Source organism: Harpegnathos saltator, unplaced genomic scaffold (genome assembly GCF_003227715.2).
Source record: "Harpegnathos saltator strain DR-91 unplaced genomic scaffold, Hsal_v8.6 scaffold360, whole genome shotgun sequence".
Lineage (NCBI taxonomy): Eukaryota > Metazoa > Arthropoda > Insecta > Hymenoptera > Formicidae > Harpegnathos > Harpegnathos saltator.
Genome location: NW_020230162.1, coordinates 146,293 through 171,642, shown reverse-complemented (window position 1 = coordinate 171,642; position 25,350 = coordinate 146,293). Strand labels below are relative to the sequence as shown.

At 53.5% G+C, this 25,350-nt stretch overlaps 1 protein-coding gene across 1 annotated transcript in view; it reads left to right on the top strand.

The window, feature by feature from the left end:
- LOC105188629 (uncharacterized) overlaps positions 1 to 25,350 on the top strand; it is a 109,301-nt gene that overhangs the window by 7,484 nt on the left and 76,467 nt on the right. The window contains exons 5-6 of the mRNA XM_025300401.1: positions 10,050 to 10,085; positions 10,353 to 10,457. Of these exons, the coding sequence (XP_025156186.1) occupies positions 10,050 to 10,085; positions 10,353 to 10,457 (141 nt within the window). The remainder of the gene's footprint in view (positions 1 to 10,049; positions 10,086 to 10,352; positions 10,458 to 25,350) is intronic.

Sequence of the window (25,350 nt, the reverse complement as noted above, 5' to 3'; positions counted from 1 at the left end):
GCACGGCAACACCTCGTCCGACGATAATTAAATACTATGCCGCTTAAATTTAATAACCGGTCGGATAATTGCGGGTTGCGCGATAGTGCGTCTCGCCCGATGATAATTCATCGCGGTCGCGTTAATAACAATGTCGATAGAGAGTGGGTCGGAGGGAGGGAAGGAGGGGGAGAGAATCAGAGAGAGAGAGAGAGAGAGAGAGAGAAAAGCAGCGAGGGGACCAGCAACGTGATCCATAGCGACCCAATTTTCTTGGCACTGTCGCCAGATGCGTATACAAATTTACGCATAGGTTTCGTGCTGTACCAATATAAACAAGCTTGTCTACAGGAGTAGTTAGCACCCACTGTTCGCCGTGTAGCGCGACTAGATACACCTCTAACAGGTCTGCCGACATTTATTCCGGCCTATTACGAGTTAATCTTGAAGGCACACACACCGCGCATTATCATTTAAATTGGTGTCGTTATGCACGCGCATTAAATTTGTTTGCTCAACGGCAGCGACGGTGGTGGCGGCGACGCGCTCGACTCGCTTCGCCTTGCTCCGCCTCGCTTCCGCGAGAATTCTTTGGGCCTTTATGTGGTAATGGCAGGTACTCCGGGGGCTCGTGTACGCACACATACACACACGTGTACTCACGTACACACGTTGGAGAAAACAGGAAACGGTTTACAATGGGTTGTTTGTTGTCTTCTCATAATCCCTATCCGGTGCCAGCGCGTTTTGATATCACAAGCGAGCTTCTGATCTTACGCTGATTTATCAAGCGGCATTCTGCGAGATAACGAAACTTCTTTTTCCCTTCGCGAGACGTGCATACTAAATCAGCCTCGTTGATTACTTTCTCTCTTTCTCTCACCCACTTTTTTCTGCCCCCCGCGCCCCTCTCTCTCTCTCTCTCTCTCTCTCTCTCTCTCTCTCTCTCTCTCTCTCCGTTCTTTCTCCGTTCTCCGTTCAGCCGTTGAATGGCAGACTCCGCGTTCATCCGCGGGAGTCTCGTCTCCTGTGGTGACAGTCCAGGGACTGTACCGAAAGTTGACTGATCGTGATTGTCATGACAGCGGATGGGGCCCTTCCGCCTCGTGTCCTTCTTGGTGGTCCGATCCGTGGGATCATGATTCCTGATTCCCCCACATTCCCCCCGCCCAATCCGCTTGTTATTACTCGCGACGGTCTCTCGTCACCAGCGTGACGAAAGCCGCCGAATAGTTGGGACACGCATCGGACAATTAGACGACCTCCTTCGGAGGACTAATTTGTTCGTATCACGCTTCGCTCGCGCGGAGGAGGGTCGGTCGTATCTCGGAGATATCTTCTTATCGTCTCTGCACGCGAGTGCATCCAGCCGACGCGGTTTACCTCCGCTCATTACCGTCCGACGTGAATTCCGCGCAATTCCCTCGTTTATTCCTCGTTACACGCGATACTCCGCGATATTTCGCGATATTCCCAATCGCGGATCGATCCGAATCTCCGATCGCCGTTACGAGGATAATCCGTCGTTAAACGATCGTACGGGCCCCGCGCAAGGCCCCAAGTCATACTTTACGACGCGCGACGGCCACGGTAAGCCAGGAGCGTACCTTATCAGGGATCTGAGTCGCGCAGTGAGCGGCTATTTGTATTCATAAGTCTGCGGGAGGCCGGCGCTCGCTCCCTGAGCACAGTCCTGGGACCGTTCCAGGCCGCGCAAGGCCCACGGTGTTCCCCCGGGACGTTCGTTCGACTGGAGGAGAGAGCACCGTTCGCGATGCCGCGCAAGGAAGAAGGTAGGGAGGGAGGGAGGGAGGACTGGAGAGACGGTACAATAGAGGGCCACGTCATTCAGCCAAGGCGCCCTTCTCGCGGACATCGCCGGCACCGTCGACGTACACATGTATGCGCGCGTTCGGTCCCGAGAGCTATATGTGCTGCCTCCTCTCTCTCTCTCTCTCTCTTGCGCGCGCGCGCGCGCGCGTCCGAGAATGTGACCAGTCATCGAGTTATTTAATTTTTCGAGGCACCCCCGCCGCGCGTGTTTGCTCAGCCCCGCTGTGAGCACAAATTACCTCGCGACTGAATCACCTCGGGCGAAATGCCCTGGTCCGCCCCCTCTCGTAACCCCGCGCTGCCATCAGCGTCGATGACGCTTCTTATCGGCCGATCATCTCCGAGACGGAAGTCTCTGCGGGATAAGATGGCATGTCCTTGCGCGGACACGTCGACGGCACCACTCGCCTGAGTCTCTCGATTCGAATCCCGAGTGCGGGCCACGTGAACCTCTCCAGGCCTCCTCGACCGTTCGTGATTGTTACCCATGGAGAAAGAGAGAGAGAGAGGGGGGGAGGGGGAGACAGCAGGAAGATTTACGCAGCTTCGAAACTGTACCGCGTCCACTCTCTCTTCCTCTCTCGCCGTTCGTGATATTTACGCACGCCAAGGGAAGGGCCGCGGGGGAGGAAGAAGTGTTTCCTTCCGACGAACGAGAAATCCCGCGTTATCTGTCGTTACCGATCGCACGCCGGTCTCTTAATTGGCCTCGTCAACGGTCGCGCCCGCGCGCTCCGAGGGAGAGACGTCCGTCCGGAGTTTATTCCTAGCGCGATCGCGCGCGAGGATGCGGACGCGTTGCTGCAACACCACCACCACCACCACCACCACCACCACCACCACCACCACCTGACCCCCTTACGTCCAGGAGGACACGGGACCAAAACGGACATGCCCGCGTCCCCCCGGCGTAGTCTAGGTGCGCATATATACGGTCAGTCCACCTCGCGCTATCTATATGCTAATCCATTGAGATGGTACCCGTAGATTACACCTCGGAATTAGCCCAGAGACCCGGGTATCAGGGCCGCACAGACAGGGCGAGCTGTGTATCTATACGTACCTTTATCCCACCTTATACACGTAACTCGCGCCGTCGAACGCGCTCGTACCTCTCTCGCCCTGCGCCCGCGCTTGCATGCCCTGCGCGCTCGCGTACACGTCCCACACATACACACACAAACACACACATACACACATACACAGGCCACATAGACACGCGCTCGCTCGCACACGTTCACGGCCGCGTAAAGATCGGGACACGCGTGTGTACACACAGGTGTGTGTACCTGGCGGGGACCGTGAGCTGCGCTCCATCGTGCCTCGGTATAGGACCTCGGTGACTCGGCACTTCCAGTTCGTTAGTCCGTGTTAATAACGTTAAAGAGGATGCGATAAACTCGTTAGGAGACGAAACCGCGCGCGCGGGCGGTAAGCCCGACCTTCATCGGGCTACACTGAGAGGGCTACAAGGGTACGGACGCTAACCGTTTCTCTCTCGCCTTCTCCCTCCTTCCCCCCCCCTCTCTCTCTCTCTCTCTCTCTCTCTTTCTCTCTCTGCTTCGTTGAATTGAATATCGCGAGGTTCTGCCCGTTCTCGTGAATGAACATCAAGTCTCTGGACGGGTCTTCCTATGTTGCACTCCGGCCGGAGGTTTACCAGTTGACGCAAGATTTTCCACTGGAGGTTGTCGTTTGTAATGTTCCCAAACTTTTCGTCCCAGCGAATGTTGGACTCTCCTACGTAGGTTTCACTCCAGTGTGATATCGAATGTACGTCAACGATATAATCGCACTCGTTATTACACAACAGCGGTATAGATTGACACGCGTTCGTCACGCCCAGTCATTTCGTGAAACGGTACTTTTCTTCCCCCCCCCCCCTCCTCCGTCTCTTCCTCTCTCGCACTCTCTCTCTCCCCTCTGTCTTTCTTTGCCGAGAAGTTTAATTTTACGACGGCTCTATCGCGTCAGCGCATCGGCTATTAAGATTTCTGCCGTCTGGCAGCCTCCTATCTCGCTACACGTCAGCACCATCAGAGCCAGCCCGACGTAGTTAGACGCGTCCGACGCTTTTCACAAACGCGTTCGTCAGCGTCTAATTTACGTTTGTAATTTACTTGTGATACCACGCGCTATATTTAGCGTACATTGTACATTTGGGTAATCGGTGCCCCGGCAGAAGAGAGAGAGAGGGAGAGGGAGAGGGAGAGGGAAAGAGAGAGAGAGAGAGAGAGAGAGAGAGAGAGAGAGAGAGAGAGAGAGAGAGAGAGAGAGAGAGAGAGAGTGCCCATCACCCCGATCGTCACGCTGCCTCGCGCGCGGAAAGGAAGCGCCGATTATGTGGCGCGCTTTCCCGTCGCGGCGGCCCCTCGAAACTGTGACATCGCCGGCAGGACAATCGCGCGACGACAATCGCGCGACAGCCGTGTGCTCGAGTACCGCGGTAAATTTATTAGCTGACGGGAATATGATCGCGCGACGCGTATTGCGGGACCGAGGTACACCGAGGAACACGGTAGGTACGTACGAATATAATCCTGTCGACAGAGAGCGAGGTGGGTGGAGAAGCGAGGCGAAGCGTAGAGAGGAGAGTAGAAGAGAGGAGAGGAGAGGACCAGCCAACGGAACGCGCGGTGTCGATGCCCCATGTTCCCCATCCGGACCAAATTCGACGTGCCGTCCGCGAAAATACGAGGCGCGGGTTATGAATCACCCTCTACGCCCGTGCGAGATAATAATCGTCCGTGATCGCTAATTTCCAGCAGCGGCGTGTAATCATTCTGCGCCGGGCTGGTCGAACCCCCGCGGTCTGGCCGGTGTCCGCGGCGACGCGCGTTTCGCCGACGCATAATTAGCTCGCACGCGCGCGCGAGGCTTTCGTTACGGCGCGATTTCATTGTTCGTGCGTTGGATGAAAAGTACGTGATCTCGCGGAGAGCGCGTCAATGATGGGCCGTCTGACGCCTTTGACGTCAGCCATCGCCATCCGCCGATAATCGAGGCCCGGAGCTGAGGCGGTGAGTTCACATTCGTGGAATGCGAGTCACTATTCGTCTCTTGTCTCGGAATCGAAGAGCTGAGCTCTCTTGTTATTAAAAGTCGAGTTCGCTCGATCGCGATTCTCCCGTGCGAAGGAGAAATCGACGACATTGGTAGATCAGAGAGACGGGGATCGGCTGGTCGTGTCGCCGCGCTTGTGTCTTGGTCCTCCCAACGGGCCGTCGCGTCATTTCGGCCGCGATTTCATTCGGCTCGCGACTCAACCTTGGATTATGATCCCCGACGATAGCGGCCGATGGAAATGGCGTTAGGTAGGTGGGTAGGCACCGAGATAGGTAGGCATTATGGTGGTCGTTGGGAGGCGTCGCCGAACCGAACGCTGAATCACCCAGCGAGAGTTTTCCTGTCAGCGGCAGGACGGGCACCGCCATCCGACGAAGCCCCGTGGAATTGCCTCGCACGGCCTCGAAATGAATGCGCGAACGCCCATTAGGGGAATAAATCAGGCCAATGTTATCCGCAGGATCGCATAATCGATCTCGCGCGCTCGACTAATCCGGGCCTAATCGTTTCACGGCGCTGCCGCGGCCAGAAAACTTCCTCTCGAGAGCTAGGTAGCGACGAGGGTGGTGGGGGTCGTCGGAAGACAGATAGGAGGACTTTCCCGCGACCGCGATAAAGATACGCCTAATGCATCTCGCGTTAGCTCGGCGAGTCTCGGCCAAGCCGAAGTCGCGAGCGAATGAATTATGTGTGTCGTGTCGTCCGGCTGAACCATCGATATTTTTTGTGAAAAAGCTTCGCCGAGAAGAAGCCAGCCCAGCCCCCCTCCTCGCCGCTCACTGCCGCTTCGCGCGCAAGGAGTCGTCGTCGTCGTCGTCGCGCGTCTCGGCTCAACGATCGCGTTAAATACGCGTCTCGTTTTAATCAGGATCAATCATTCTTGCCGGACCTTTCCGCGGCGCGGCGGAAGGGGGTGGACGGCGGACGGAGGGATGAATTGTTGGGTGCGCCCAGTCGCGAAAATGTTTGGTTAGCATTTGGCTTATTGGCCGGCGAATGTTCGTGCGCTGTTAGGCATGTATGGATGGCCCCCAGGTTATAATAAAGCTAATTCTGCGGAGCTCTCGAGGCAGCTCGTGCCGCAACATGTTTTGCCTCTCGTTCTACCACGCCCGGCCGTCCCCCGCTCACCCTTCGCCGTCTCGCCGATATATCCGCCCCCGGTGCGCCCTTCGGACACCCTATCTCTCCTACGGTCTTCCTCCCTCTCTCTCTCTCTCTCTCTCTCTCTCATACCGCGTCTCACTCTTTCGCAGCGCGAGAACCGAGCCGCTTTCTCCGCTAGAACAACCGAATATATTTATACGCCCCCTCGGAGAGCGAGCGCACGTCCGCTTATTAAAACGTTTCCACTCTGAAGAGGGCGAACGCGCCGCGTTCGCTATCTGCTTTACACCGCGTATTCCTTTTATTGTTCGAGATGTGTGAGAAGGAGAGTGAGTGAACGTACAGAGAGAGAGAGAGAGAGAGAGAGAGAGAGAGAGAGAGGAGGAGGAGAGAAGGCCGCGGAACATGAGGGCGCGAGAGCGCGGGCACGTGCATGCCCGCTGAGTTGAGTACCTGCCGCTGGCCACATTCGCGGAATTAGACGCGCGAATGTGCACGGCTTAACTGCGGGAGAGCGTGTTTTTGAGTCGGCGCTGATGCGCCGCGAAGAGCGATAACAATGGGGGATGTGCGATGGGGTGGGCCGTGGCTCGTTACCGCGGCTGCTGATGGCCCCTTTGTATCCATTTCTATGATATTCGGCTCGGTGCTCGTGCTAGGATCACGTCCTAAGTGATTATGCGGCTTGTACGCGCCGCGTCGTTAGCTTTTTATCCGATTACGAATGTGATGTATGAGTGCCCATGCGTCCGCCTGCTTATGCCGCCATCGGGGTACAGAATATTTCGCCTCGTAGCCGTACGGATTTTGCATTAAAAGAATGCGCGTCGGTGCATTCAGTGCGCCTGATATTAACACCGCGGGGGCGAGTGATCTTCCACTTCTTATTATTTGTGCAACGGCAATCAGCACGAAGTGTGACATAAAATTGAAAAGTTAGACAATGTGACCTTGACGGTCAAACAATTTCTTAGGTGGAAAAAAGCGCGACGGACAGTCGATCTTGATTCTCGCTCTCCCTTTCCTCTTCTCGCTGGCGAATCGCGACCTTATCGAGGTCTCGCGGTGTCCCACGTCTCTGATAGAGATATTAGAGGACGGACAAGGAGGTGAATTAAATCTCGATGCTGACGCTCACGTTGGGCTCTCGATTGAACGGTTCGGGCGAACGACTTCAACATGGCCTGTTGCGTTAATTCCCGCTGATCTCAATTAAAATATTAATTACGGCGAAACAATGACTCGGCGATAGGGAAGAAGGCCAGACCAGGCGAGGCCATGCCCGACCAGGCCAGACCAGACCAGACCAGACCAGACCAGACCAGACCAGGCGAGGCCAGACGAGAGACGAGACGAAACGAACGCGCGCGCACGCTCCTCTCCGTCCTCGTTCATCGTTCTCTGCGCTCCGTCGCGTTACCATCACGCGTTCATCGTTCGCGATGGAGCCGGAGGAACCGGCAACCATTGCGATGCTATTACGATTACCCGGGTCTTATAAGCTTATCTGATAGCAACGCCATTATGGGGCCACGGCGTTGTGACTGCAGCAGTCGCTGACTGGTCTGTTTGTCTGATCGTTCGCGGGGACCTCGCGCCGAGAGAGCACGACGGAACATTTGCATATCTTCGAGCCGAGATACGAGCGAACAAGTGTCCCCTTGCTCTCTCGACGCGACCGATCTCGATCGAAGATCGGATCGCGCGAGATCGCTTAAAGATCAATCAGCGACTGATATCGCCGCGCGAATCGGTCGGAATTGACGGTATCATCGCCGTTGGGCCGGGCTTGTGGCCGGCTGACGAGTTCCTCCTGGAAAAACTCTTTGCTTCCCGGCAAAATGTCGACGAAAGCTCCCCAGAATTCTGCTCGCCTGCATAATTTCGCGACGATCTGCATATTAATCATGAAACATATGGGGAAGAATTTGGGAGAATTGCTTGTGATTACGTATTCCTATATACTTCGCTGATAGCCGAAGATCCTTATGTATCCTTGCCAGGTGCCGCGTTTATGTGCCTTCTCGGGGCCAGGGGCGAGAGCGGCCGAGAGCGCGAACGGGGGAAAGCACTAATTTCACCGCGGTGGTGGTGGTGTGGTCCGCCGTTTCGACTGTTAATGAGGGAAGTAGTCGCGAGGACGCGCGCTCGCGCGCGCGGCGCGAAACGATCGAATTAAAGATTAATTCGACCGCGTCCGTTTACCCACCGCCGTCGGGCCAACGATAACGTCCTTTTCTCTTTGACTAGGATTGTTGCATCGTCGCGGCTCGCGATCGCGATGCGCACGCACGCATACACACACACACACACACACACACACACACATCCAAACAGAGTCTGTCGCATCGGCATGCGCATCTGTGCATTCGCACGCGTATAGACGTGTTCACGAGATAGAGCGAGCGAGAGAGAGAGAGGGGGGGAGGGGGAGAGGGAAGACACACGAAAGCTGGGAACGCACCTCGATGCACCACCTGACGCGACGGGGGGTCAGTGACTCTCACTTCGAGTTTGATTCCCGCGGAAGGAGGACGAATTTCCGGCGCGCGAGACACCTCGATTTCCGGGATCGACGAGGAGCTTTTCACGGCGCGGCCCGCAGGACATTGCCGTGCCGAGCTTTTTGGCGGATGAAACTGGCGGAGGTGGACAGGGAGGGGGGGGGGATTTGGATTAACGCTGGAATGCCGTGGCACGCTCGTTTCGCCTCGCTATCGACGCGCGTCCGTCCACCGAATCATGATTTCACTTAAGGACACGCGCGATGTTGTCGATGGATAAAGATATATCGTGGCCGGCTAATGATGACTCGGCCAAAGTGCAATGCGCATCTCCGCGCGCCGTCGCGCGAGCGCGAACGCGAGCGTGCGCGCGCGCGCGCACGCGCGGTCCTGTGGAAGTAATTTATGAAGAGTCACGATCGATTCGGGGTCGAGTGTCGATATGAGCACCTCGAACAACCGACGTGGCCGTGACGAGTGAAAATACAAACAGTTTAACAGGGATGAGTAGTCGTTTAGCGTTCCTGGGATCGGCAGAGCCCCTTCCTCCTCCATCTCCTCCCCCTCCTCCTGCTCCTCCTCCCCGTTCTCTGCTCTTCCTCCACCGCCTCACCTCCTTCGCGTCGCGTCATCTTACCGTACCGCACGGTGTATACCGCCGTTAAGTATAACGTGGAGAACGTCGCAACGGTCGTTCGGCGCCGTATACGAGCGCGATCAAACGAGCCAGCTTCTCGTTAATGCGTTATTCACGGATTCGGATTCGGAGGGTGGGTGTCATCTCGTGAACCGATCGCAGCGATCGGAACAGCCGCAGGTTCCGGCGGCTCTCCGGACAGCGTGGGATTGTATAATTTAACCCGCCGCGCTGGGCGGGGAGGAGGGATTTTATCGAATATTAGGATCCGGCGTAAGGATTTCACATAAAAGTACATATGAAGCACGTCTCTTTCTTTCTATCGATCTTTCTTTTTCTCTTCTCTCTCTCTCTCTCTCTCTCTCTCTCTCTCTCTCTGCTCCGTCACTGCGGCTTGCCCGATAATCGCGATCAACGATCGTCCGTCGAGATGGCAGTTTCCGAAATGGGACGTCGGATTCTTGAGTGGCGGGATGGTCGACAGGGGTTGCGTAAGTGCGTGCGGCCAACATCCCAAGGCCCTGCGCCGGAGAATCAATTATTGGATCCGTATATCAATCTGATGGCCGAAGCGCGTCCCGCGCTCGTGGCCTCCCGCTGCGCTCACGCATTTTCCTCCCCCTCGCCGTCGACCCTCGCTGCAGCCAGCCGCCGCGGTATATGCATCGTGCTCGCGATCGTGCGGTTATATCGCAAGGGGGAGAAAGAGAGAGAGAGAGAAGGTACGCTCGCGCTCCAGAGCGCGAGTCAAGCGTGTAGCCGCTGCCATATACAGCGCGTCGGAGCGTAGACCGGTTTTCGCCGTGCGCGCGCGCGAGAGGCGACCACGTAACGTAGCCGCGTAATGTTGATTTTTCAACGGGCCAAACTGACCCTCGCTTTCTCGCTCGCGTCTCACTCTTTCCCTCTTCTTTTCTCCGCAGGGCGCCGACGAGGATGACAGCGCTTCCGTTGCCTCGGTAAGTTCATCACCCACCGCAGATTGCGATTATTGCGCGCGCCAATCCGAGAGCGACGCCATACACGGACGTAATCCCGCGGACTCGGACTTCAGTGTATATCGTCGGCTCTGCTGATAAATGCGCGCGATCGCGGCCGGGGATCTTAATTAAAATTCGTCCGCACGCTCGATCGAACTGGCCGATCTTCCGCGTGTCGGCCGATCGATCGGCCGATCTCGCGCCATTAATCGCCAATAATCGCCGCGACTCCATATTTTCCCGAAGCAACTGGACGGAAAATCACGTGAGTGGCTGGTCAGGGCGGCGCAGGGGGACTACCAGGCATTGGCGAAGCTCGCGACCGAGGAACCTCGTCTCACCAGGCTCAAGGTAAGACAACGATATTATTCATTAATCTAAATTGGCTCTGGGATCATTTCGTTCGATCTTAATCGCACGTGGAATTTACGCGAAACAAATTGAAGGTTCTTACAACAAAATACCGACTGTGTTTCGCGCTTAGGATTCTGTACAAGTAAAAAATATTAATACTTAGAGAGAGAGAGAGAGAGAGAGAGAGGGAGGGAAAGAAACATTTTGCTTTTAAGACGAGGATGATTCATCTAGGGCGTGAAGTTATTTAACGCACGTGAAATTAAAAAATTATTTAGTTATTTTAATCATTATTTTAATAATTTTACTTGTAATAATTTTAATAATTAGTTAAATCAAAGGCATATACTGATTTCAAGAAGCTGTTTTTCTCCTTTTTTTTTTTTTTTTTTATTAATTATGCAAGAGAAGTTCGTGACATTAAAATAATATGTTTCGTGACTGCCTGCGCAGTTGATCAAAACTCCTTCTTTCTCGCGTTACATGGTCGAAACTTCCATATCCATAAGCGGGACTGAAATTGCGACAATCTCGGGACACTATTTATAAGGAATTATAATTCGCGGCACGACGTTCGCGTTCTCGTCGCGTTGCATGCTGAAATTTCCTAGACTCGCGGGACGGTCGTTTATCGTCGGCCTTTATCGCTCATGTACACATGCACCCCCATACACGCGCACGCTCTCTCTCTCGCGCGCGCGCGGCCGCGCAATGGATCTCATTGAATTACGGCTACGCCACCTCGGGTGATAATGACAAAGGTAGCGGGCGGGAGGTTCGGAAATATAATTACGGTGTGGCTTACCGTAGGCCTGGGATCAGGCCGTTATTACACGCACGGCAGAACTTAACACCTGCGGCGTTGTAAATTCGCCGTTTTCGCGCGCCGCCATTGACAGGTCAATAAATCTAAGAGCCCCCGTGGCAATCAGGCGGCCGTTGTATACCCGCGCTAGCGATATGTGGAGCGGATCAGGAGTGGCGGATGGTAGCGGGTTAAGGGCTATTCACACCACTTGTACCGATTATAAATCGCCGGCTGTCGAGCGTCGGCCGGTCGAGCCGCGCGCGAATACAACCGACGAGGCTGCTCTCGTCCGCTACTTCGACGGAGGAGGAGGCGCCGCCCGTCGCCCCCGAGGTTGTGCGCGAGAATCTAAAGTAGTCTCGGCGATACGAATGTTGATTTTGTAATCAACATCGTGAAACGCGCGCGAACACAAATTCGCGAAATAACATTTGCGAGCGCCGCCAGTAGTGCGTCGTATCGATGCGGTTTGTTATTTTGTCACTTTTGAATTCCGCATCGGAAAAGTAGCGCGCGCGATGTCTTCCCCTTGTCCACGGTTGGACGGTCTGAAGCGGCCTTAACGCGCGCGCTATCGTACGGGGGTGTGAAAGAGGAAGGAGGCGGGGGTATAGTCGAGAGGGTGAAGTGATCAAAAGGTGGGGACGTTGCACGGTGGTTGGAGATGGTCGGCCAAAGGGGTAGAGGTGGCTCGACCGCACGGGGGCTGCGTGCTGAATTCATTCCGCTGGACAAGGTTGCCCCATACCCACCACCGGGCCACGTCGGCCTCATCCCTTGGGATAAATTGGCCGAACCCGCGTGTTTGCGGATAACATCGCCGCGATATACGCTCGCCTATGGCCGCCGTACGAACCTAACCGTGCGTCCGTCCTCTCGGCGCTGTGCCCTTTTTGCGACGTGTCTCGAACTCGCGGAAATTGCCAACGAACTCTGTCGCTGTTTGTTTCCCCGCGGTTTTTGTTCCGTTCCTATTTTTATTTTTCGCTCGCGCAGAAGCCGCGTGTCCGTCCGCGCGACCTGCGCTATAAACTAAGCGAATGGGCCAATTTACAGTATTCGCCGAGCGAGAAACAAAAACCGCCGCGACTAACGCGCGGAGCGCCGGCAATTTTTCCGTGGGGGAGATCCTATGGTCCCGATTAGCATAGGGGCGAATATTCGCCCGCAGAATTGTCGTGTCGGTCGCGTAAATTTTAATCCGCTCTAGATGTATCATCGGACGCCGCGTATCGAATATAGTATATATCATCGAAGACCGATTGTTCCTGGCTGCGCGGATCTCTCGACACGTAGATATATAATAATCTATTATCGATGAATATGCAACAGTTTGGGTCGCGGGAGTATGAGGCGATGGGGGGTGTGCCGGAGAACATGCGAAGTAAGGGGACGATAGAGGGGGTGTCGATGTCGAGGGAGAGAGGGGAGGGGATCGTCAGTAGGCATGCCAATTACTCTCCCGGTAATTAAATCAACACCGGAGCTGATCAACGTTACCCCCAGCGCGTATCTCCATCCCTCTGCGGACGGAGCCTTTGTTAGAATAAATAAATCGGACGATCCGAAAAATATATTCGGCTAACGATGCGTGTTGCCTCGCGAGGATCTTGTCGAATTCGACGGGCAATTAATAACGCTCGAGTACCTGTAATTTGCCGGGAAAAATTTCACCCGGAACCTCGACTCGTATCGACCCACCTTGTAAACGCGGGGAACGGGAGAGTGGGAGCGAGTTTTCCTTTTTCTCTCTTCCGTAAAGTCTTTTTAGAACTTTTTTCGCGTGACATTGGACTGAATATTTTCGCATTATTCTGCGATATATCGTCGCATTGTTTAATTTATTTTTATCATCGCCCCGCATTATCGCGCGCGTGAGTCGTGTTTTTCTCGGTTCTTGCAAATGGTTTTACGCGCCCATATTAGAAATCCGTTCATACACACCCACACACATATATACACACGTACATATACGCGCGCGCGCGCGTGTCCTACGTGATTCGCGGCTGAAACATTGTATTCTGCGGGTCAGGTGTACGTCGTCGTCGTCATCGTCGTCGTCGTCGTCGTCGTCGTCGTCGTCGTCGTCGTCGTTGTCGGGGTACCCATTATACTTTATTAACGGACGCGTCTGGCATCACGATAGGTTCACCTTTACGAGTCGCGCACGTTCCTCGAAAATGCAGGACGGGTGCATCGGTTGGCCGATCGCGGTGGCGATGACGCGCATCGACCGGTTCCCGTTCGATCGAAGAGGCATCATTATGTTTATTTCCGTTAAGCCGCCGCACCGATTCGACAGCTGCCGCCGATCGCGCGCGAATTTTTTATCATTAACGATCTCAACAAAGAAGAGGAGGAAGAACTCTTTATCTCGCTCGCGGGTAGTTCTCGAGTCTCTTTCGAGGCACACCGCCTACGGAGTGTCGCTTGGTCCATTTTTCACATCGTTCGTCGAGACGTTATTACTTCGCTCGAAGATCACTTGAATCGTGATTTTTATCGTCGGAACGAGACGTCGACGACGGAGGAAGAAAGCGAGCAGAAGCTGACACGCGTCACCCGCGCTCGCTCGTTCCGAGATTAAAACGTCGATTCGCAAAAGCCAATTACCGGTAAGTTCAGCGAGATTTTGAGATATTCCGCTTCGATCTCGAGCGATGGGTATTTATAGGTGGCTGCGAATTATTAATAGAACGTCGTCAGCGGACGTCGGCCGTGGTAATTGAGTTCTGCGTCGCTCGCGATGCACGACGATGCGCGGGGAATAAAAGCTGTTAGCGAGGATCGCCGGCAACATTATATAGCGTAGGCCGGTATTCGCGGGGTTTCGCCTCCGTGTATTTATCTCGTGGTATCTGCCGGTTTAATAACGCCAGGCAATCAGCCGGTATACTCACTCTTCCCCTCTCCTTCCCTCTCGCTCACTCGCTCACTCACTCTCTTTCTCTCTCCCTCAGTCCGTCGTCGTCCCACCGTGCATTCGTACGGCGCTGCTCACCTCCTCTCGACTCGCCTCCTCATGCCGATAAATAATAACCATTTGTATCGGATTCTAATTACTCGCTCTAAGCAAACAAATAAACGGCAGGAGATGAGACGCGCCGTGAGAGAGGAGGTGGGCTTAATGTTATGGTGGCTGCGGGCTGATTTAAGGAGTGTGGGACCGCCCACCTCGAAGATGTATCTTCAGGCTGAGTATCGGTCCACCTGTTATGAGTGTTTCAACGCCACTGTGCGTCCTTCGTTCCTCTTTTTTTCCCCCTCCTTCTCCTCCTCCTCGTCCTCCTTGTTTTTGTTTCTATTCCTTCCGCTTTGTTCCGTTTCGCCACCGTGGTTGTACACCCCGCGTATCGGGGTGTCGGCCACGAGAGAAAAATTTCGGTGCCGCGCAAACCCGGCTCGCAGTAGTGAACGTCGCCGAGACGCGCGAGGATAACGCGAAGGAAAGCACGACGGACGGACAGGCGGACGGACGACTCAGAAATCATTCGCGCGTTCATAGGTGCGCTCGTTGCCGCCGCCGCGAGCGAATTACCGGTGGGAGTCCCTCCATTTGCGGTCGATAAATTACGAATATCGCCCTGAGGACTGCTCCTTAAGTGGCGTATATCCTTTCGTCGGGGCAGCGAAACGTGGGAAGGAATTCGCTTTCAGGGGCGACTCCACGGCGATCCTTTCTCGCGATGACGGCCATGATCGATAAGAGGCAGCGCGAGAGGAGAAACGCGTTTTCGCTTAAAAGGTCCTCAAAAAAGGCCGACGGTAGTTCGTTACCGGTGGGCTATTAGCGGGCGTAACGCACGTCGTAGGAGCGTCGAAGGACTAAGTAAACCCAGGCTAACAAGGAGGCGTATCCACCGGCCACGAATGATCTACCGATCCGAAGTTGGCATTATTCCGCTCTCTCCGCCGTCTCTCCGTCTTTCGCTGTCTCCTCCGCCACTGCCACGTCTCTCCCCCCCTCTCTCTCCTCTTTCGCATTTTCTCTCTCTCTCTCTCTCTCTCTCTCTCTCTCTCTCTCTCTCTCTCTCTCTCTCTCTTTCTTTCCCTCCTACCGCGTACATCCACAGGGTCCTGCCTATCTATAGGCGAATATATCTACCTGCACCTCCTACCTACGCCCCCGAATATTAACAGTCTGATTTATGCGCGTAATTATCTCTAGTTATTTTCTCAGTATGGCCCCGGTACCTCTCTCCATAGCTTGTCTTCGTAGCTGCCGGTGCTGCTGATGCACAACAAATTAACCGTTCCTTCTTCCGCCTCCCTTTGCTGCCCGTTTCGCGATCCTTTTTCTTCCCCGTCCCCTCCCTTCTCTCTCTCTCTCTCTTTCCTTCCTCCCTCCCTTATCCTCTTCATCCTCTTTCCGCCAGTGCGCTCCCGCCGACGCGTATTTATAGGCGCCTCGTTTAATTTTGTAATTGCATTCTTATTATTCGACGTATTCCCGCGAACAGACAGGCATACACTCGCGAGAGCGTCGCTCATCCAGTGGAAGAGAGGAAGAGGGGGGAGGGAAAGAACGATAGCCGGTTGCGCCTCCGTCCGCGACTCGGCTTCGATTCGCGGAGGTCATTTATTCTCGCGGCGAGTCACCAAACGACCTGTCCCGCCTCTCTGTGAGTCGTGTGCGTGCTTTGAAGTGCAGAGTATACACGCGCCTGAGATATATTCCCGTTCGCTTGTTTAATGGTTACTATGAAATTTATCTCGTGCGCTCTCTCTCTCTCTCTCTCTCTCTCTCTCTCTCTCGTGCATGGCTCAAGAGATGATTAAGGGTCATTAGACGATACTGAAGCACTAGCTCGGCCGCGGTCTCCCATCGCGAGCGCGTACGTCTGCCATTTCGAATTCGCCGGATCGTAACGTTCGCCTCGGTTACATCAGCGTTACGCTTAATGCGCGACTCGAATCCGAGCAGAATTCTGGATCCTGAAACCGACCGCGCACGTGTCGTTTGATCTTTCGAAGCGGTTTGCTTTCGCACGCGATATTGCGAGGGGTAAAGTTGGTCGTTGCCGTTGCCGTTGCCGTTGCCGCTCTCCCCTCCCGCTGGATCCGCGCAGGTAAAAAATCAAGCGACAGCCCGAGATATTTCAGCCGGGAGTTTTAGGTTTTATGGGGCGCGCACAGTCGAAGATGTCGAGGATCAGGGCGCCAGGGCGTCGTCATCTCGACGTGGGATCGTCTTGCACGGCGTTAGTACCCTTTTTATGAGCCTCCGCCCTCTTCTCCTCTACGTCCTCGTTCCACGGTTGCTCTCCTTTTGACGTACGACGTCCCGTCCTGGCGTTTCATTTTTCGCCCCATTGTACAGATCGAGCGATTCGGCTGTTTGCTTTCCGGGGAATGTCTCTCGGTCGGCACGTCGGGCCGCCTATGTCGTTTGTTTCCCTGGGGATCAAGAGAAAAGGAGGGAGGAAGTCGCGAAGACAATAAGTCACGACACTATCGCTAAAGCATCGGGATCCAAAGTCGCATACTTTGCATAGAACTCTTGTTGCTCTGAAAAATTTACAGCCGCGAAAAATTGGTCAGATTATCTGCGAAAATTGTATTTTCCTGGTTTTTTCTTTTTTTTTTTTTTTTCTTTTTTAAAGACACTTTATCCGCTGCTCTCTCTCTCTCTCTCTCTTTCTCATACATACATCGAGATAACGCAGCGACAGCAAAATGTCGCTGCGATCCTTTTGGTCGTAGTCGGTCGCGCGCACCACCTCCCGTCATCGACTAGGTCTCTCTATCCCGATATGCCCCGATAAGAAATGTCACGAGGCCGTTCCGGACGATGAATTAGCGTATTGATAGCGGCCGATTCGCTCGTATTAATATCGCCCGTTTCGCTGCTAAGGATACGATCGTGCGCGCGCGCGGATCCACCTCGGCCGGCGCGGCGTCTCGCGCGCTCCTCGTACTTCACGCTCGTTGCGGCGAACGCGCGCCGAGCATCGGGAATCAAGCGATGCGGCGTATAAGCCGACACGCGATAAGCGAGTCTAATTTAAATATTTCTCGAATAATCGTGGCGCCTTTCCGTTTGCCTCGCTTGCGAATAATGTCTGGTATACATCGTGACAGGAATGTCCCGCACCACGTGATTAATGTCGTAGTACAGGTGTACCGATACATTGTAACGCATACTCGTGTCGGGGCCCTGGCACGCACGGCAGGGTTGATCCGCATTCGCGCATAATTTTACCGCGCCTTGAGCGAGGTTCCGAGAAATTATGCGCGTAATAACGAGGAACGACGAAACGTCGGCGGTATCTACCCGCGAAATCGTTCGTGACGTGCGCTCGTCGATCGTGCCCGGTGCGCCTGGTGTGCCCGGTGGTGCCCAGCGCCCAGAAGTAAAGAAGACGAGAGGAGAGGAGATAGAGAGACAGAGAGAGACAGAGAGAGAGAGAGAGAGAGAGAGAGAGAGAGAGAGAGAGAGAGAGAGGGAGATAGAGAAAAAGGCGGCAGGGCGTTCACCGGCGCGCACATACACACAACGGCGCGGGGGATACAGCACGCTTTCACGTTGGTATATATCCGCGCTCTCCTTGTGCGTCAAGTCCGCTGTCCGCTTGTTCGCACTGCGCGCCGCTAATTAGCTTCAAGACCGATGACTATCTGTCCAGCCACATGTCCCTAAAAGTGGCGAGCGCCCAAACATCCGGTACGCCTTTTCCGTTCGGAATTCGAGTCCTTCCACGGATTCGTGACGACGACGGCGACGGTGACGCGACGCTCGGTCCGCTTCTACCAACCGGCTTCATTACGTTCGATCTCGTTACGAGAGAGAGAGAGAGAGAGAGAGAGAGAGAGAGAGAGAGAGAGAGAGAGAGTACACGTGTACTCTGCATTGTTATCGGTGGCGCTTATTACCTTGACGTGTTGCGGCATATTGCGATCGAATAATCGATTTCTCCTTTTTTTTCCGTCCCCCCTCCCGTTTCTTCTGCTCTCACATTGAGAGATTAATTACGACGCAATCGCCTGCTCCATCTTGTTGCGTTTCGTTCTATTAGCGAGCTTTTTTTCAGACTGCCTCGGGGTCGTAGATCGTGGAAACTTGGCGGTATCAACGATCTCTCATGTCACACATGTAATATCGCCCGACGAGGTCGTGCTTACTAAAAGACGCGCTTAATACGTACGAGCGAGAACATCTAGTATAATTTAATAAACATAGACTCTTTAGTTGCATTACAATACGGAGTGTGTCTATCTGATACACGGTGTAATGACACAGGCTTAATGCAGCGTGTATGATTAATGGAGCAGAGTGTGCGTGTGCGTGGCGTACGTTTCAGAGGTGTGTGTTTGCGATTATATACGTATAATTAAACCGCATTTATACGTGTAACCGTTTTATCGCTACATACATCACGGCTGCATTGCGAGAATATAAACGCGCTCTGACTTTGATTTCGTTACGAGCCCGTACATCATCGCCGATGCATAGTGATCAAAACCGCGGAATCATTAACCGTGTCGGATTCACTGGCACCTCATTGAATTTGGAGTCTTGCCTAGAATTAATCTGCATGAAATCGGCCGGTAATGGCGCCGCGCCACTTTCGGATCGACCGGCCGCGCGCGTTGTATAGGACGGAGGAGAGATCGCGTACTAGCAATACCGAAATACACACACATCGCACTATGCCCGCACGCACAGCACACACACACACACACACATACACATACACACACACAGATGCAGATACGCGGATCACACGAGCGTCGTGCAATTAGTAAGCGGAGCTCATTATGGAGATTCCTCGCGTAACTAAATACTTAATACAGGTCTCGCCATCTCGTTCCCTCTGACCTGCTGTCTCTCTCTCTCTCTCTCTCTCTCTCTCTCTCTCTCTCTCTCTCTCTCTCTTCCCTCCTCGCTTTGAATTCGTAAAGAGCTATGGCGTTGCTAGAGGCGGCCAACCCGCATATAATGACAGTCGCTGAGAGAAAGAGAAAGAGAGGAACCTCTGGTGTTCTCTCCTATAAACACGACGATACACATACACACATACACGCGCGCGCGCGCGCGCGCGCACGCACGCACGCACGCACGTCGTTTCTTCATACGAGAAACAACCTGCTCTAAACATCGGACGGGGATCGCGTGTCGATCCACGCCGAGATATTTGTTGCTTTACAGTTGTATCGCGTTTTGCGCGCGGTAACAAAGCCATTGTTTTTAGACTTGCTACACGCTACGCCCGTCCGAGCCGATCGGCCGCGCTGTGAACGCGGTTTAGGGACTTGAGCGGATCGAGGATGCGAAGCGTCCTGCCGAGGAGACTCCCCTTGGACCTCTCCCTGCTGACCTCTTCCTCCTTCGACTCTTGACTCGGCTGTTTCTGACAAACGCACGATTTTTGTCGTCGGCTCTCCCTCGCAGTTTCTTCCTTCCTCGTCGGGTCGCCGGTGCGCGCCGTCGCCAGCATACTTCGCTATCAGTCTTGCTAATTTAGCTCTTTGTAGCTAACTCTGGCCGCTTTTGATACCCTCCGCGAGAGAGACCTCCAGCGCGGAGCTTTCGAGAGTCCATAGGGCACAAGCCACGGGTTTGTGGGGCTTCTTTACATCTTCCTACGCACTCGGCTACTTTTTTCCTTCTTTTGCCGTCTTTGTCTCTTTCTGTTTCCTTCTCCCTCCTTTTTTTTTTTTTTTTTTCTTCATTTTGTTTCTTTCCGCGACGGTGGGTCGCGTTCTGTCGGCTTCGCCGGCGCGTGGGGGAGTAGTGGCGGCACGATCTGATGAATTTGTGAGACGTCGTTGATATTTCAGTGTCAGAGTCGGCGGTTTTTGTCATTTGTAGCGGCGAGCTTCGGAACGTCGTGCGCACACCGGTGCGTCGCTAGGCTAAATCGAGTTTAGGCACTAATTACACACGACGACGGACGGCCGACGGTCCTTTCGGAGCGGCTCGCGTGTCGCGTGTGTGTACTGGCTGTTTCGTCGCGCGTTTCCTCCGCGCGAAGAGAACCGGTCCGGTCTCGCCGGCGAAATGTAAAGTTTTGGATCTGGCGAGGTTGCACGAAAATCGTGCAATTGCGAGAGCGGGTCCGAGGCCAGGCCTCCTCTGTATAATAACGAGCGGATTTCGCCGTGAGAAATTTCAACGTGAGAAGTTTCGTCGGTCCGCGACGATTAGACGACGAGCAACGGCCGACTCGCGATTCGCACGGCAGAATCTAGCCGGGAGAGAAGGTGCGTGCTGTGTCCCGGGACACACTGTATATGCACAAGGGGGAAAGCATGAGCCGCGCGTATCGTGTCACGCTGCACAGATAAGATCCAGGTTTCGTTTTAATGCGACTACGAATGCTCGTTAACGACCGCGCGCTCGTGGTCCGTCGCCTCTGCTATTATATTCACATATATATATTTACAGGTACTCTCGCGCGCGCGCGCGCGCGCATACACACACACACACACACACACATATACACAAACGCGTCGGGCATTCGCGCCAAGTCGACAGCTCCGCGAAGCGACTCCTCCCACACAAACCGGACACTTACTTCGGGATCACTGTTATGAAAGCGAACCCTCGAATTAAACGGCACCCTCTTAATCTTCTCTCGTTTGTTTCCTCTTCTACCTGCGTTATCTTTCAGCTTGGCGTTAACGACGCCATTCGCGTTGACCGGCCCCGATCCGTTTGTGATATTCTCGGCGTCACGAGCGAGCGAATGGACGAACGAACGAACGAACGAACGAACGAACGAACGAACGAACAGGTCTATCTCCCCCCTCGCTGGGGCCCATAGCACTCGCGCGAGATTCCTTTCTTTTTATTGTCGACCGCGCTTGCATTTTTCATGTCGCATTAGATAATTGCCGCTTGACCTTTTTGCAGCGCGCTGCTATCCAACTATCAATATTAATTTAGCCGGGAAGCAGGACGCTGCGAACGATAACGCGATAGCGTTCCGATTACGGAGTGAACTTAAATGGATAAAATACGATTCGCACGAGTAGCACGATATTTCATGTAGGAAATATTAATTAGTCGCGCAGCAGGTGACCGAGGGAGGTTCTAATTGCCCCGACGAATAGCGTGCGCTCGCGCTATCCTTAGGAGGAGCAGAAACAAATAATCCGCTCACGTTTGTCTCTCGAAGATGCAGAAAAACGTGAGCTAAGCGGCCTCGGCGAAGATTAGCCGATCGCTATCGGTCCGGTTGTCTTACCTTAACGAGCTGGCTATAGCCCCGACCTGTCCCGAGCCATTCCTCCCGTTTTGCCCCGACCGGGGACTCTCACCCTCTTCCGCTTCTCAGGTGCGAGGGAGACGATCGCGCGCACACGCGCGCGCGCGCACGCAGGAGACGCACAGTACGAGAGCGCACAGTATTTTACGGTATATTCCGTTAGATATGAATAATGAACGCGACCGCTCTCTTTTTGCGTCGTTACGAGCGGATTTACGTCGCGGTAAGGGTCGAAAATGCCGCGAAGCCGTCGTAAATCTCGCGGCGAGATGTGCTCGCCGTTAATTTGTACGGTTGTTTGACGGAGCAACATACGCGCCGGAAGTACGTAGCTGGAAGTGAAGGGGGTTCGGTTAATTTCATTCGCTGCTGTGCAATGTGACTGCGAATCATACCCGAAGGCGCGGTTTTTACGTGGAGCACCTGAAATACCGTTTAAAACGGATCTTACACGCACATTTTGAATCGAAATGTTGGTTCTGCATTAATACTGCGCGTGTTAGATTTGTGTTATATTTGACATGTTATATTTGACATGGCAGAATTTGTCAAACTTATCAATTTGTTTGAGGAACCTTCTAGTGAATTTCTCGACGTACGTTTCTTGATGCTTGATCTTTGGAGCTTGGGAGAGAAGGGACTTGTTTAGGAATTATTGCATACGTCATATATTTCGCGAAAAATAATGATTTTAATATCGTACTAAATTTTTTCCCGAAAATGTACGTCGTATTGTTAGTTAGTTGACAGTCTCCAGCAAACGAATTAGGCGAAAGCGCAACATAATTGAAGAGTAATACTTCTCGTTTCGAGACCGCGCTCACTCGTGGGACGAACGTGCGCTTTCGACGAACAGCGCGTTAAAAATACGCGCGTACGTTAATGGGAGAGAATTTTCAAAGCGCTCGGCCGCCCGGCGAGGAAAAAATTTCGGGCTGGGCGCGCGCGCGCAACAGTACCTGCGGGAAATTCCGCGGCGACGTTAATATTTTTTCGCTTTTACGGACGCGCATTAGAATTAAAACTCTACTCAGGACATATATAGCACTGACTTCGGGAAAATTTATCGGTCCTTTCCTGTCCTTGGATTGCGTCCACCAGCGTGCGTCGCGCGGCGACAACCCCAGACGTGGCGCCACTCGAAACCGCACGGTCTCGTCGTTAAGCGATCGTTAGAAGAGACGAGATTGTATCTCTTTTCTCTGTTCTCGGTCCTTCCCGACCGCAGGTCTCGATTTCACAAAATTTCCTCATCGATTTATCGCAAAATGTCAAGTCGGGCGGCGGGGCACCTTTCGAGCGTGACGCGCTCGAGAGAGATCGCAGAGATTGTATCACCGAATGTCAAATACCGGATAATAACGATAAGCGACGATAGTAATCGGGCGTACGCGACATTTTCCAAGAGAAGCGATTTTCACGAATTTTATCGTCGTATATTCTCACCTTCCATGCGTCGTTTTTCTTCGCGAGCTGTGTCGGGTACACGGTCGATCGTGTCCTCGTATTTCCGGCCTGCCGATATCGCTTAAGAAAAGCCGGAATGTTTCTCGTGGGGTAGATAAATAGTGATTAATTAATACGGTTGTGCGTTACGAATTCCACCGTTTGTGGTCACGAGGGAGAAAGGGCCGAACATTGCGATGCGCAAGGTCGTTACTCCCCGTAACGAATTGTTCATTTAATTTTGCTGAACATTTTCGGCGCCGCGCTCTGGGGCTCGGTTGTAGCCCCGGACAGCACGTTCCAATAAATCGAGAATGAAGCGGAAGGGGAGAATAGAAAAAAATGCATTCGAGAGTTTCCTTTCGCGGGGGAAACATTATTCGGCATGAAAGCAGAAAAAGGGACGGCAGGTTCGGTGAAGTGGGTTACAGCTTTATGCTTTTTCTACGTGTTATCTGGCTCCAAAATTTTTACGATGGGAGAAAGAGAGAAAGAGAGAAGGGGAATAAATTTAGAGAAGAGGGAAAGAAAAATAATAGAAAACGGAAAAACCACATTTATTACGTTCGTTTTGCGCGACTTCTCTCTCTCTCTCTCTCTCTCTCTCTCTCTCTCTCTCTCTCTCTCTCTCTCTCTCTCTCCCTCTCTCTCTCTCTCTCTCTCTCTCTCTCTCCCCCCGAGAGTGTGTCGCACGATATTTACGCAATTTTCACGTACATTTTGCACAACGACGACGACGGCGGCGGTGACGGCGGCGGTGCGGACAGAGTCGAGCGGTAAGGTATTTTTAATTGCTACAGAAACGTTCCGGAGATGGAGCGTGCTAAAATATTTGTAATGGAACTTTCGCGTCGAATTAATCGGAGGCCTTCGCTCCTCGGCAAACGGCCCGCTTTTAAATCTGCGAATCGATCACAGCCGTCGCTCGCTCACTCGCTCGCTGGCTCGTTCGCGTACACGCGATATTTTCCATCGGAAATATTTTAACGAGAGCAATGTCGGAGCCTGGAATTATATCTGCTTGCCGGTGCGCCTCTCTATTGGATTTCGGGGGAGTTACGAAAAATATCAATTAAACATAAAAGCGCCGGGCCATGTCATCCGATAATGGCGAGATCGGTTACCCCCGGGGCGCAGAGTAATTGGGACGAAGGCGAGCGAGAGGGTGAGAGAGAGAGAGAGAGAGAGAGAGAGAGAATGAGCGAGAGAGAGAGAGAGAGAGAGAAGGGGGAGGGGAATTTCGTAGAAAACAATACTGCAAATAATACAAAGCAAATTGCAGGCGCGACTTATCGTATGTACCAGTGTGGGTAATTGGCGCGCGTGTCGAACGAACGAGCTCCTATGCAATTTTGAATCGACCACGATACTTCCTTCCTACGCGAATAACGAAGGCACGCTATTTATTAAATACACACATCGCGCATCGGCCGCCGCGTTGCAAACAGCGATTAAATGCGTTATTAAGCGCGGTGGGAGCGAGCAAAAGGAGGAAAAAGCACGAGGGAACGGCGTTTTTCGCGAGTGCGAGTAGAGAGTAATTATCCTCTCGCGCGCATACGATCCGCTCCGCGTATTATACGAAGCTCTCTCTCGTAATTTCCTCGACGAGGAAGGACGCTCTACGTGTACAAAATAGTGCCTCTCTCTTTCTCTGATTCTCTCTCCGTCTGTCGATTCCGCTCTCCTCCTTCCTCCTTCCTCTCCCGTCTTTGGCATGCGCGATTACGGGCGTCCTTCAGCAGCGATATACCGACTTCCCTTCCGCAAACTCCTCAATCACTTCGATGCTCGCCAACCCTCTCTCGTTCATTTGTTTGGCCGCACTGATTCGTTCGCCCTCCGGGGGTTTCACGGATTCAAAGACGAAGACACGCGCGCGCGCGGTGTGGGGTGGCGCTGAGTCGAAGGAGGAGCGCAGCTGGAACCGAACCGAACCGAACGGAGAAGAACGGTTCTGCAGTCGGTGATTCCAGCAGGTTCATTAGCGCTCCTGTCCTTTGATTAATAGCCGCCCGAGGATATCATTCGCCACCGGTTTTCTTACAGATCATTTCACCGTCACCTATCTAGATGGTCGTTAAGATGATCCTCCTACGAACCCCATGGCCGAGACAAGCCGCGTATGAAATCGCACCCGTCACGACGTTTCCCATTACGCGTTTACGCGAGTTATCACCTGGCGCGCGCGTCGTCGTTGTCGCCGCCGCTGCCGCTATCGCCGCTTGTCATCGCATTATTTTAACCTCCCCCCCCCTCCCCCTCTCGCAATTTTAATATCGGCCGAGCCGCGCATTCGTCTTGTACGGGGGGTACGTTATTAATTTCGTGGGAGTGCCCGGCGTAATTGGGGTAATTTAACATTTCGCGTCGTCAATACGCGCGACGGCCCTCGACGACGCTGTGCATCGGCGGTGCGAAATAC